This window comes from Solenopsis invicta, chromosome 8 (assembly GCF_016802725.1).
Source record: "Solenopsis invicta isolate M01_SB chromosome 8, UNIL_Sinv_3.0, whole genome shotgun sequence".
In the NCBI taxonomy this organism is placed as follows: Eukaryota; Metazoa; Arthropoda; class Insecta; order Hymenoptera; family Formicidae; genus Solenopsis; species Solenopsis invicta.
The window spans coordinates 22656960-22669567 of record NC_052671.1 but is presented as its reverse complement, the minus strand read 5'-3'; the positions used below and the strand labels follow the sequence as shown (position 1 = coordinate 22669567).

Sequence of the window (12608 nt, the reverse complement as noted above, 5' to 3'; positions counted from 1 at the left end):
ATTATTATCTAAAGGGCAGTGTTTAAAAACTTTTAAGATATAATTTTATGCTCGTTATTTAATGTTAAGCAGGGATAAAATGATATTTCTAATGATATCTCTAAAGTCTTTCGAATGCAAAAGAATTTTAAATTAGAAAAATTGTAAACGATGGAAAATTAAAAATACATAATTTTGTAATAAAATACTCTTTTTTAAATCGATTTTTTAAAAATTATTTTTGAGCTAGCCATATTACCACCACCTTTTTTCTTCCATGCATATTTTTTTCATTTAGGCAGTGCGTCACATTTTTATAAATCACATCCTAAGTAATAAATATTTCATTACTTTGAGTTTAGATTCAGTTAAACAATACTTTGACGAATATAATTATTCAAGTTTTAGTATAAAATATTGATTATAAAAAAATTTATTTAATAAAATAGAAATAGGTACCATATATCTTCTTCTCCTTTATATATAAAATTGTTAAAGATTAAAAACTTTCCACAATAATCGATGTTGAATGGAAAGCGTTCTAATGCTTTGTATGCATCGCCTAATATATATGGAGCAATGAAATGTCTAAAAGTATATGCTATATTAAATAATATTGTGATTATAGTTCGAATACTGTCTTTCTTTTCACAGGAGCTGAACATCGGGAGTATCGATAATGGGAAAGACAGTGGCTCTATTTTCGTCATGTGAATGAGTTGAATTTGTGAATGAGTTAATATTAGAGAAAACCGATATTAAGAGAGTCTCTCATGTTTATGAAATTTGGTAAAGCAATAGTATTATGGAAGCGCTTAACCTGCCATGCCCCAGCAGAAATAATAATAGATTTGATGTTGTATCGACATCAATTCGAAATCATCAATCTGATATCATTTTGATGTTGATTCGACTTCGATTCGATTTCGACTTTGATCATTTCTGACTGAGGTATAGATTAGAAATTCGGGAGCGTGCGTGTGGATGCACGTGTGATAGTAAATTCGTGACTACACACGTGCGAAGAGTCCGCAGGTCACTGCATCCTTTGCACCCTCTGCGTTGCTCCTCTTCCTTCTCGCTTCCTCCTTCCGCCCCCCTTTGTCCCTTTCGCTGTCCTCGTTCTTTAATCTCACATATACTCTTTCTTTCCTTTTACCTTTTCTTTCCCTTTCTTGTCTTTCAGGCAATGGCGTATCGCGCGTAGAAACATATCCACAGATCTCCCACAATATCGTACGAAGCATATCGTATTAATTTTTAGCATATTTATGTAAAATTACATTAAATTTTGAGAAAATTTTTTCTAACGTATATTAAATTGAACAGAGATTTTTATGGAGAATTAAATTATATCCTTTTTAATATAACATTTCAATACATTTTAATACTTAAAAATCCTAATTTGTTATACATAATCTGTGAAGAGATGACATTTTTGCATATTTTATAAAAAATTTTTTCAATTTTTTTTTATAGTTTACAAATTCTTATACTACTCTAGATCACTAACTTGCAGTATGTCGGGTTAAATATTCGGTTTTTGTAGTCAAGAAAATGTCGACCACAGTCCAATGTGCAAGTGTAATTCTCATTATTAGTGTTATTGACGGGTTACATCTACACACTAATACACATGTCACCGTTATTTTCTTGATTCCAAAACAGCAGATATCCGGTCTGACACAATTCCTTAACCATATTCGTAATCTAGTATAGGAAAATCTATGATTTAATTTAAATTTAAAGGGTATAGACACGATAAACGGGAAAGGAAGAGGAAAGGAGAAACAGTTTAATAGGGTGAATAAAAAACGTTTTATATGTTTCCCTTATTTAATACCTAATTTAATATTAAACTATTCCTTATTTCCTGTTCCCTGTTTCATTTATTGTGTCTGAAATTTAACTGATGCAATTATCTAACAAGGTTTCTTTGTGCAATTGATATTAGTCTTCATGAGTTAAATAAGAGATTATTTTTGTGCAAAAAAGACGCGATTACCATTTAAAACAATAATTCATTAGTTAAAGTAATAAGTTTTATCGCCTAAACTTCGAAATAAAGCCGTCGATTGCAGTTTGTAAGCAATATGCACGCGGACGAATCAACACGAATCATTGATAAGAATTGTTGTCTTGTTTGTATAACATGAACAGCAATTACGCTTTACTACGTGCAGTAAACGCGCTACTGATTAGGAACAATAATAGTAGCGTAATAATAAAATGATAACAGGTTCTTATGAGACATGATATAATCAATGCTTATTACATGATATTTTTCATTAACAAAAATGTAGATAAAAATCTAGAAAGTCAATTATACATTTACATATTAAAATAGAAGATAAATATTATAGCCAATGTAGCGAATATCGGATGCAAAAAAAAAAAAAATAATGGACGTCAATAAAATACGGCAAGAGTGCTGAAGGCGCAGCAAGCTCCAGTTACGCCTGTGCATTCTCCCGCGACCGTCGTCCGTCGCGCCTCTCTTCTTTCGCCTCTTACCACGCGCTCGTCGTGACGAATTGCACGCGCAAGCTAGGTTGCGCCGACCACGCCGACTGCCTCCACGTGCTGTCGAGCGGCACTCAGCCGCCCAAATTGTAGGTCGCTGCCGTCGGTTTGCGAAGAACGAGAGGTGGCAGCAGAGCGGGTATAGGTAGGGATGAAGCGAGCAGGCGATAGCATGACGACGGGTGAGGGGGAGAATTGGAAAAAGTGATGCGAAAAGGAGAGCGGTGGGGAACACGGATCGCGCGCTCGTGCGTGTGCGCCTCGCTCGTGATCGCTCGGTGCGGCCAAGGAGGTAAACATTGTACAGTACGATTGGCCGGCCCCGAGGCGGCGGGTCTTTCGCTTTTTCGTCTTGGCCCGTCTCTTACGAGAAGAAGAAGAGAAACGACTTTCTTTGTTTCTTTTTCGAGTTTTTTGCTTTTTCTCGTGGAAATTTCTCGAGTTTTGATTTGCGGATCCTTTCAAATTAAAGTCGAGATTTTACTAATCACTCGCTTTAGTATTGGTGCAGAACTTCTTCCCGATGTTATTGAAACGAAGGATGATGATATCCAGTGCGTGCAACCCAGATTTTGGATTACACTGAAGTGTAACACAGCGTACAGGTGAGTACCTTTCCTCCATCGCAGGATCTTAATCTGTCTCTTATTTTTATTTATTTTATCATCTTTCTTTGCCAACGGCTTGTTTAAGAGTGAGATCACAATCTTCGATTCACGAAAACGATTGTTTCTGATCTTTTAAATTTCGTTTGCATATTCTTAATTCGCGCATATTCTTTTTCTACGCATTGTTTTACGAGTTTTTCTGACTACCGTTTTTTTTTATATAAATTCTTATCTACATACTCGAACTTGCAATCTTATTTTCTGCAGATCTTGTAGATTTGGACGTGATAAAATGACAGTTGTCATTACATTAAGCGAAAAGAGCTAAAATCTCTTCCATGACATCGTATTTACAGTTTAAAATTGAGTTTCTGTAACTTTGATTTTAAATATTAAATGGATATTATAAAATCTCTTTCTCACGAACACGCCGCAGAAGGCGCGAAGAGGAACCAACTGTCATCAACTTTCCGAACCAGAATCGCGCGTCATCATATTCTGTTGCTGATAGATCTCGTTTCATTTTTCTTTTCTTTTTGCAAATGCATGTTGATAACTAAAGTGTTTTCTTACTGAACGCGTAGTAATCACTAAATTTATATAATTTCTTTAAAATCTAATTTACATGTGCCAAATTTATCAGATCCTTAAAATTAAGAAATTTTTTATTTACAGTATATTTTTAAAATAAACATAATATCAAAGACATAAACGTATTTTCTCTCTCTTAATAGAATCGTTTTATATATATATATATATATATATATATATATATATATATACATATTTACGAACAAAATATTTGTACAAATAAACATTTTTTTCTGTTTATTACATGTAAGTCATTATGTGATTTCATATATACGGCATTTAACATTTAATCACTGATTAGAGAAAAAGGTGATATAACACAAAAAAAAGTATCAAATCAACAATTCGTTGTTGCATATATAAGCAAGAATATAAAATCTTCTTGGATGAAATTATAATCTTGAATAGACATAATTTGCTTATATAAAGAATAAAATTTTTTTTATGTAAGCAAGTTATGTCCGTTTAAGATTATAAATTCTTCCAAGAAAATTTTATATTCTTGCATATGTGTATGAAACAATAAATTGTTGCTTTAATACTCATTTTTATCTGTGTATGAATTCTCCATTAAAATATATTTTAAAAAATAGTTTTGTTTAAGAGAACTTAGTGTTTTGTTATAAAATTATATATTTAAGTTAAAATGAAGAGAGGTTTACAGATTTATGTACATTTACATATTCGTATATATGAAACTATAGTCGACTTATCGAATAATTACTTCAATATAAAAAAAGTTATATTAGAATTGTTTAGCACAATTAAGAACTGCATTAGCAGAATTCCATGCATGTTTAAATATGCATAACTCAAAATATGAACAACTAAGTAAATTTTAATAAAAAAAAAGAAAAAGAATATTCAAGTGTATATATTTGTTTGATAAAATTCTCAAGTTTAAAGAAAATGAGTGAAACCTTGAAAAAATTTTGAAATGTTCAAAATTAAAAATACTTTATAATAAAAGTCTGCTATTGTGCATAAGCATTAGCGTCATTGCATAACAATGGGCTAATAAAAAAATCATTCATTAATAATCACTAGAATTCATCACTTGATAACAGAGATATTACGTATGTACGTAATACATGCATAGGCTACAATATTAACTTTTTTACAGATCACGAGTCATATACACACACGCACGCGCGCGCGCGCTCGCGCGCGCACACACACACACGCACACACACACGCACACACACACACGCACACACACACACGCACACACACACACGCACACACACACACGCACACACACAAACACACACAATTTTATATTTTCAAACATTTTAACTTATAAGAATATAAAATGCATAATTGCAAATTTACAAAATTTGCGGAAATTGAAATATATAAATAAAGCAAATAGAAAATAGGAAATATTATTAACTACTAGGATAGGACATAATAGGAAAATAGTAAATACTGTGCCGATAATATTACGAATTAAAAAATCGCGTAAACATTGGCTCGTTAAATTTTACCATAAGATATATGAATCCTAATCAAGCAAGGCTCTGTATTCAATTATTCTTATATTGTTAAGATAATTTGTTTAAAATCCGATCAAAATCATCGTAAGATTATTTGAGTTACAAAGAGGAAGAGTAGTGGCGCAGTTAGATAAAATTCGGCACGAAAGCGTCTTCCGGGCGTGAGCAGAGGTTTGGCCGTAGGGTGATATTTCCCCTCGATACAGGGGATGTTTCTGTGGATCAATACGATTTTTGCGTATCCCTTTTGTGCGTTGCGATACTCGTCGTAGGTCGGTCGATCAGTCCGAGCTCTATCGAAAAGAGCAATGGCCTCATTGCTGTAAAAACGAATACAAGAAGAGAGGGTTGGAGGGAACAGGAAGAGGAGGTGGACCACAAAATGAGAGGGAGAATGAAAGAAAGGAAAAAAACGAAAGAAAGAGAGCATCATACGCGATTATTGTCCGACATGTGCCGCCACGCGCTCTTCTTGTGATGTAACCCTCGACGTCCTTACTGCGCGCTGAGTTGGACGAGGTCGGTGATCGCTATAAAAAAATGCAACTCGTACACGTGGAGGCGGCCGTACGGGTTTCAGTCGCGGCGTGCGAAGACGAGCGGTGGCGAGGGAAGGCAAACGGGCCGGTGCACTATGTGCATGCACCGCCAACCACGCCCGCGGCCTCCCGCAACCGTTGTCATGCGATAGTGCTGCGCGCGTGCAGGCGCTTAGCGGTTATGCACGCAGTTTGAGGGTTTGTCTAATTTAGACGATAAGAATATTCTTTGTCCGTTTGTTCACAAACAGTTCGTATTTTATTTGAAATTTAAATTTGTAAAACTATTATACTTGCTATTACAATACCTAGGATCTGTTTTTTTTAGTTTGAATAAAAATTTCACAATCAAACATGTAAATCCGACACGGAGTATTATCGCGTTGTATAATATTTTCAAAGTAATAGCATAAGGTTGACCGAGATGAATTAGATCATTATTAGTTTTGAGACAGTTATCATTAGTTTTTTTATTTTATATAATCTGTTTTATCACGGTAGTTACTTTTGCGAGCTTCTTTTACAGCGAGGACAATAGACAACAATTCTGTATTGCGTGTGATTCAATGTCATTCGATGATACAAGTACAGAGATCGTACGCGAAGAAATTGTTTTCTCATATAAAATTACGACTCTCAATTCTAAGAGTTTATAAAATGACTTAATAGTCTCTTTCAAAGACTTTATTTTTATTTATTTTGATTTCTTTTAAATTTTATTTTATTTTTTAACTGCCTCGGTGCTTTACCCTCAATATTGGGCCCAATCAGATAATTTTCTTTTCTTGATTTTTTTGTTGTGCATGAAGTAATACTACGTTTATGTATTATTTTATTATATGAAATTTAAACCAAAGATATAAATATTAAAAATTTATTGTAAAACTTAAAGCAAAATTACTTTTTTATTAGTTACAGTTTCTTATTATTTTTTTAATTATGAAGAAAAATTGATCCGATTTGCCTCGGCCTACCCTATTCTGCAATTATTATTAAAACTTTTCGAATTTATAAACAATAATGTATTTAAAATCTCGTTTGCATATAATCAATATAATTTTAAATTTGATTAGAAAAGGCTCTGAAGAAATAAATCAAAATAAGAATCTGTGCCGATAGAGCCAACACAGATTGTTTGTGTGTGAGTTAATGTAATTAGCAAACAAACGTTATAAAGCAAATTACAGACGTTTCGATCTTAGTTTTGGACCATTTTCAGTGTGCGGGTACCATCTTTTATTCCACATACAAACCCAAAAATTAACGCAGTGTGTAAGCCATGTATATTATTCTGGTCCGCGTCATTGTATGATAGATTTATATTTTTTATTCACATAGTGAACTAAATGTTATTTGTGTATTTTATTGTTAAACGTGCTTCTTAGAAAAAATACATAATTGTTTTAGTTGCACCCGCGCATTGCAAATAATCCAAAACTAGGAAACGTCTGTAATTTGCTATGTAACGTTTGTTCGCTAATTGCATTAACTTACATACGAACAACCTGTGTTGGTTTTATCGGCAGGAATTCTTATTTTAATGTAATTTTATATTCGATTGGCATCATATTTGTATGTTTTGCTGTTTTATCATCTAAAAGACAAAAGGCTCCGCCTTGGATTTATTTGAACATTTGAAATGTTTGTGTTTAAATTATAAAGCAAGCATATGTATATACAAGCATGTATATTCATATATGCAATTTTATTGCGTCGTCTTTTGTACAATGCGTTGTACTTTTGTTACAATACAAAATCATATAGTTTTCTTGAGCAACACAATAAGATATATATTTGCAATTCATTTACAGTAAATTGTTTACTTAACAGTAATCCTGCATTTGTGCAGATTTTGTCGACACGTATAAGCTATCTTATCACATTTATAAAATATTCTAAAAGTTCATTATATTCTGCAATTATTATTAAGATTTTAATTATTCATAAACAAATATTTAAAATAACATTAGCATGTAATCAGAAGTTTACTACATTAACAATAATGAAATTAATTATTACTATACATATCACACAATATTGAATATTTAGCTTGTAGTATGAAACTGCTCATTCAAGAGTTACACGCTTTATACAGTTTGTCGATTTCGTGCATAGCCTGAATAACTCAATTGAATAAAAGGCGGTCTTCAAGACTGACGTACTATTTCATTTTTGAACTGTATTTTTTAAACAAAAACAAAAAATAAAACTTTGAAAACGTAAATGTAAACTAGAAAATGTTTTTTACTAGATGATAAACCGGTTTTTATATCTTTTCGTATTGTTGCCTTTTTGGCAATAATTAAATTTTTTGTAAGATAAGTAAAAATAAAAATTTGACAAAAAATAAATCTCGACTGACAAAATTAACATTAACATACATTTTCATTTTTTAAATTCTTTTTCTTTAACATCTGTACAAAATTTGTACAAATTATATATTTGTAATGATATTGTAAATTCTTAAAAGCTTTTCATTTTTATGTAAAATGCTTAATTTATGTAGAAATATTTTATGTTTATCCGCAAAACGCAACGTAAATGTAACGTGATAATATAAAGATTGAGTTGCTAATTTGATAGAAAAATTTTCTAGTGTTTTCTTATTCCATGTGGTTTTTATAAATCACAAGTATAAATAAAAAAATTTCAGAGTACTACAAATATGTAAAATAATCTAATATTATCATATTTATTATTTTTTAAACTTGTTTAAATTTTATTTTTTCTTTTAAAGAATTTATTTTTAGTAGATTTTTAAAAGACATTTATTAACTACGGGTTTTATTTAATTTTTTAATTGTCTAAGTAGACAATATTTATATATTAATAAAATGCAGTGTTTAATTTTTGATAAATAAGAGAGTGTCGCTTAAGAGTATGTCAATATTGATGACTTTACTTAATTTTAATGTACTAAATACTTAAGTACAATCAACAACTTACAAGAAGTACTTGCTCTTGATTACCTATTGTAGTCGACTACTTATTGTATCATATAACCGAGAGAGTACGGGAGAAAGATCGCATATACGACAAATCAGAGTAGCCGCACTATAATTTTGTATTACTAAATACGTTCTGCAAATCTACAGATATATGCAGAAGAGATCACGCTGACAAGCATAAGGCACATAAAAAAAAAGAAACATACGTTACATTTAAGACACGCGTTACAAAATGTTTGCGTAAATATAAGAAAAAAAATATGATTTAACTAATTGAACTCTTTGTTTTTAGTTTCCTCAATGTTGGGCTACTATCAGACGGAATCTGTATTGCCGAATCCAGCGATGTCAATATCGGCGCCAATTGGTGATATGGCAACCGGTTTAGAGACTCCAACTTCGGTGAAAAGCTTGGTATGCAGCCCGGATCTCACAATGTTCGCGGCCACACCGGCGTGCAATGGAGTTGAGGCCGCAGCTCCGGCTAGTCCAACAACGGCAGAGATTGGAAAATACCAATGTTTGCTCTGTCAGAAGAACTTCACGCAGAAGAGCGTGTATCAAAGTCACCTGAGGTCACACGGCAAGGAAGGCGAAGACCCATATCGTTGCAACATCTGCGGCAAAACGTTCGCGGTGCCGGCGCGACTGACGCGCCACTATCGCACCCACACCGGTGAGAAACCGTACCAGTGCGAGTACTGCAACAAGTCGTTTTCAGTGAAGGAGAACCTCAGCGTACACCGGCGCATCCACACGAAAGAACGACCGTACAAATGCGACGTTTGCGGACGCGCGTTTGAACACAGTGGCAAGCTACACCGCCACATGCGCATTCATACCGGCGAACGTCCGCACAAGTGCACTGTATGCGCCAAGACGTTCATACAGAGCGGTCAGCTGGTAATACACATGCGCACGCACACTGGTGAGAAGCCATATGTGTGTAAGGCATGTAAGAAGGGCTTCACCTGTTCCAAGCAGTTGAAAGTGCATACACGCACCCACACCGGCGAGAAGCCCTACATTTGTGACATCTGCCGCAAGGCGTTTGGCTATAACCACGTGCTAAAGCTGCATCAGGTATCACACTATGGCGAGAAAGTGTATAAGTGTACGATCTGCAACGAAACCTTCGGCTCTAAAAAAACGATGGAACTGCATATCAAGAAACATCCGGAATCGCCGGCATCCGTCACTTCCACGGTCACTGATAGCTGTATCTCCTCGCCAATCGAACCGGACGTTGAGATCTCTCACGGCGGTGGTGTCAATCTTGACTCGACTACGATGTCAGCGAGTCCAGATTTACCAGGTATTACCGTTGATAATAAGGAGAACTTGAAGACTGAAGAAGCCTATCCGGATTCGACGTCGAACGCTTACGCCGTTCAACGCGATTTTGCATACTATCTCTATTCCGGCAGCAGAGAGCAGCAATATTCGCAGCCATTAGTAGCACCACCGTCGAGCACGGCAGAACCTGTGCTCACTAACATTGATGAGAAACGCTTCCAGGCGAGTGTGGTTGTGAGCACGCCGCTCGAACCAGTTACCCACCACGTGTTCTTCTATCCCGAGCCAGCGTACACTAGCTTCGGTTTGACCGCTAGTAGCGGCGTCGATCTTGATGCTGCTGACTGCTCGTCCCTTTTAAATCTGCCGGGTAATGACGCACGCCGAAGAGTTGAGGCCGCTCTGGAGGCGGTTGAAGAAGAGTGTCAGAGACAAGAATACAGCGTCGGGATCGTCAAGATCGATCGAGAACCATTGCTTACGCCACCGTGCAGCAACCCTGAAAGTCCAGCATCGTCACCTGAGTTGGCTTTGGATCTAGCAATACCACCACGGGAAACATTGATCTTGCCGCCCAGAAAACGTAGCAAAATGATTCTTCAATCTATGGAGAGCGAGTACAGGAGTAACAGTGGCAGCGGTGACAGTCTAATTGCGACACAAAGGCAAAATTCCGTCATCCAGTTTGCACGAGCTTCATAGTGCACCGAAACCTCTAACTGCTTCGCGAAATCGCTTCAAAGATGTTTTCAGAAACTGGAAGAAAGGATCTTCCGGAAGGTTCTATTTTGGTAACATCAAGATTGAGAATTGGAAAGAACCGTTTTTATTCCTATGATCAGGACAAATTTGAGAGGAACAAGAACTTCATAGCAGTCATGATTTTTAGCAGTTTCTTGATTTCCAGTGATAATTACAAAGTGCACGAATAATGGATTTTTAATTTGTCAATGTGCCGCGAAACTGCGTGTGGCAAAGATGTGGCATTTTCGTTTTAACAATTGAACAGGAAAAAGAAATTCACCTATTTCTTTGGTGCTTCTATGATAAATCTTGAATGTAACGCAAATAAATTGCAGCATTGACGTGTTATAATTCCATTTACAATCAGCTTCCGAGAAAAAGCTGATCGCACCAAGTTAGTTCGGTGATCGAAGTTGCGTTTGTTACTTAATGACATTTAATAATAATTTACACAATATGTAACGAACTGCGTGTAACAGCTTACGAGCGACAACATTTGCTATGTTGTCGAACTTGTTCGATAAGCTTCTTGATCTTTTGAGGCTTTAATGTTACGTGTATGTTGAATGCGTGAAAAATGAAAAGAGAGACTGGATATATTCCTCGATCATGAAAAGATCGTATTGATCGTGAGCGTGCATGGTGAGGTAGCCGCGCGTACGTAATACTGTAGCTATTAAAAAAACGTAATCTCGTTAAAGCAAATTTTTTTCAGAAAAAAATTTAAAGAAGGATAATTTGAGAAAAGATCATTAAAAAATAGAAAATTTTTTTTAATAAAAATTATACTATTAATTTTAAAACATATTGTATATAAATACGTGCAGTGTATTTCACCTTTTTAAACGTTTTATTACATTTTTTTTGTTGCGTTTAATTTAAATTTGCTATTAAAAATATATTATTCATATTTTATATTTATTTTATGTGCGTGTTATCTTTATTTCAAATATATGGTAAGTTTATTGTATGAGGGGTTACGTCTTTTTAACATTATGCAATTTGTATATACCGGTCGAGTACCACATTTGATACACAAGTTTTAGTATTCTACTTAACAGAAAGAAATGTACCTATAGTAAAGGCGATTTGTCCAAGTATAAGAGAAATATGCTAAATATATACTTGCGGTATTTGGCTATATTATAAACTTACATTATACGGCAGTTATTGCCAGCAATATATAGCGATCAGTAATGAATGTACAAAATGATTAAACCGTATTTAAATATTGGTTAGCCAATTTTTTAAAAAACACTATCGCTAGCCACACAACTGCCGAATATCACGGAACAATCAATCATCATTATACAATTGTACTAATATAACATAATGTAGAAGAAAGTGCTAGCTGTTTGAATGTTTATTTGTTGAATGGAGCGAAGCAAGGAATTATTGTAACTCAGGCGTTTGCAAGTATTACCTCATCGTTGCACGCGAACGACGTCCTTTTTCTTTTTAATAATTTATACGCCTATTTTTGGGTCTATTTTCGACGTTGTGTGTTTGTCATGTGCAATTGTCTAACTTGTGCCGATCGACTCGTCATTCGCTTGTCGGATGCACGCTCGTAAAAGTCGAACATCTAATCTCTTGCCAGCCTTAACAAGACTGATGTCAGTCTACCTCGTTAGTGTCACGATTCCGGTTTAACGGGGAGTTTCCAGTGGGTGTCAATATCATCGGATGATTATAAATTGACTAAAAGCAAATGATAAAAAAACAGGTCATGTAATTTTTTAGTGTATACATTATTCTTGGTAATTCACTATAATTTTATAAAAGTGATGAAAAAGAGTTCCATTTGACCACGTTGCAATTGACCACTAATAGCGATCGATAATTCTTCCATTAAATCAACAAATCAGAAAATTTTATATTAAA

General features: G+C 34.5%; 1 protein-coding gene across 1 annotated transcript; it reads left to right on the top strand.

Annotated features, from left to right (window-relative positions):
• The first annotated feature begins 2718 nt into the window (after positions 1 to 2718).
• Positions 2719 to 11486, top strand: LOC105208244 (zinc finger protein 391). Its single transcript, XM_011178050.3, has 2 exons — positions 2719 to 3107; positions 8977 to 11486. Exon 2 carries the CDS (start codon positions 8985 to 8987, stop codon positions 10680 to 10682), a length of 1698 nt encoding a protein of 565 aa, XP_011176352.1. The 5' UTR covers positions 2719 to 3107; positions 8977 to 8984; the 3' UTR covers positions 10683 to 11486.
• The last annotated feature ends 1122 nt before the right edge of the window (positions 11487 to 12608 follow it).

What these genes read in the sequence shown, in the direction of transcription:
- LOC105208244 (XM_011178050.3), top strand. Translation starts at nt 8,985, where the DNA reads ATGTTGGGCTACTATCAGACGGAATCTGTATTGCCGAATCCAGCGATG.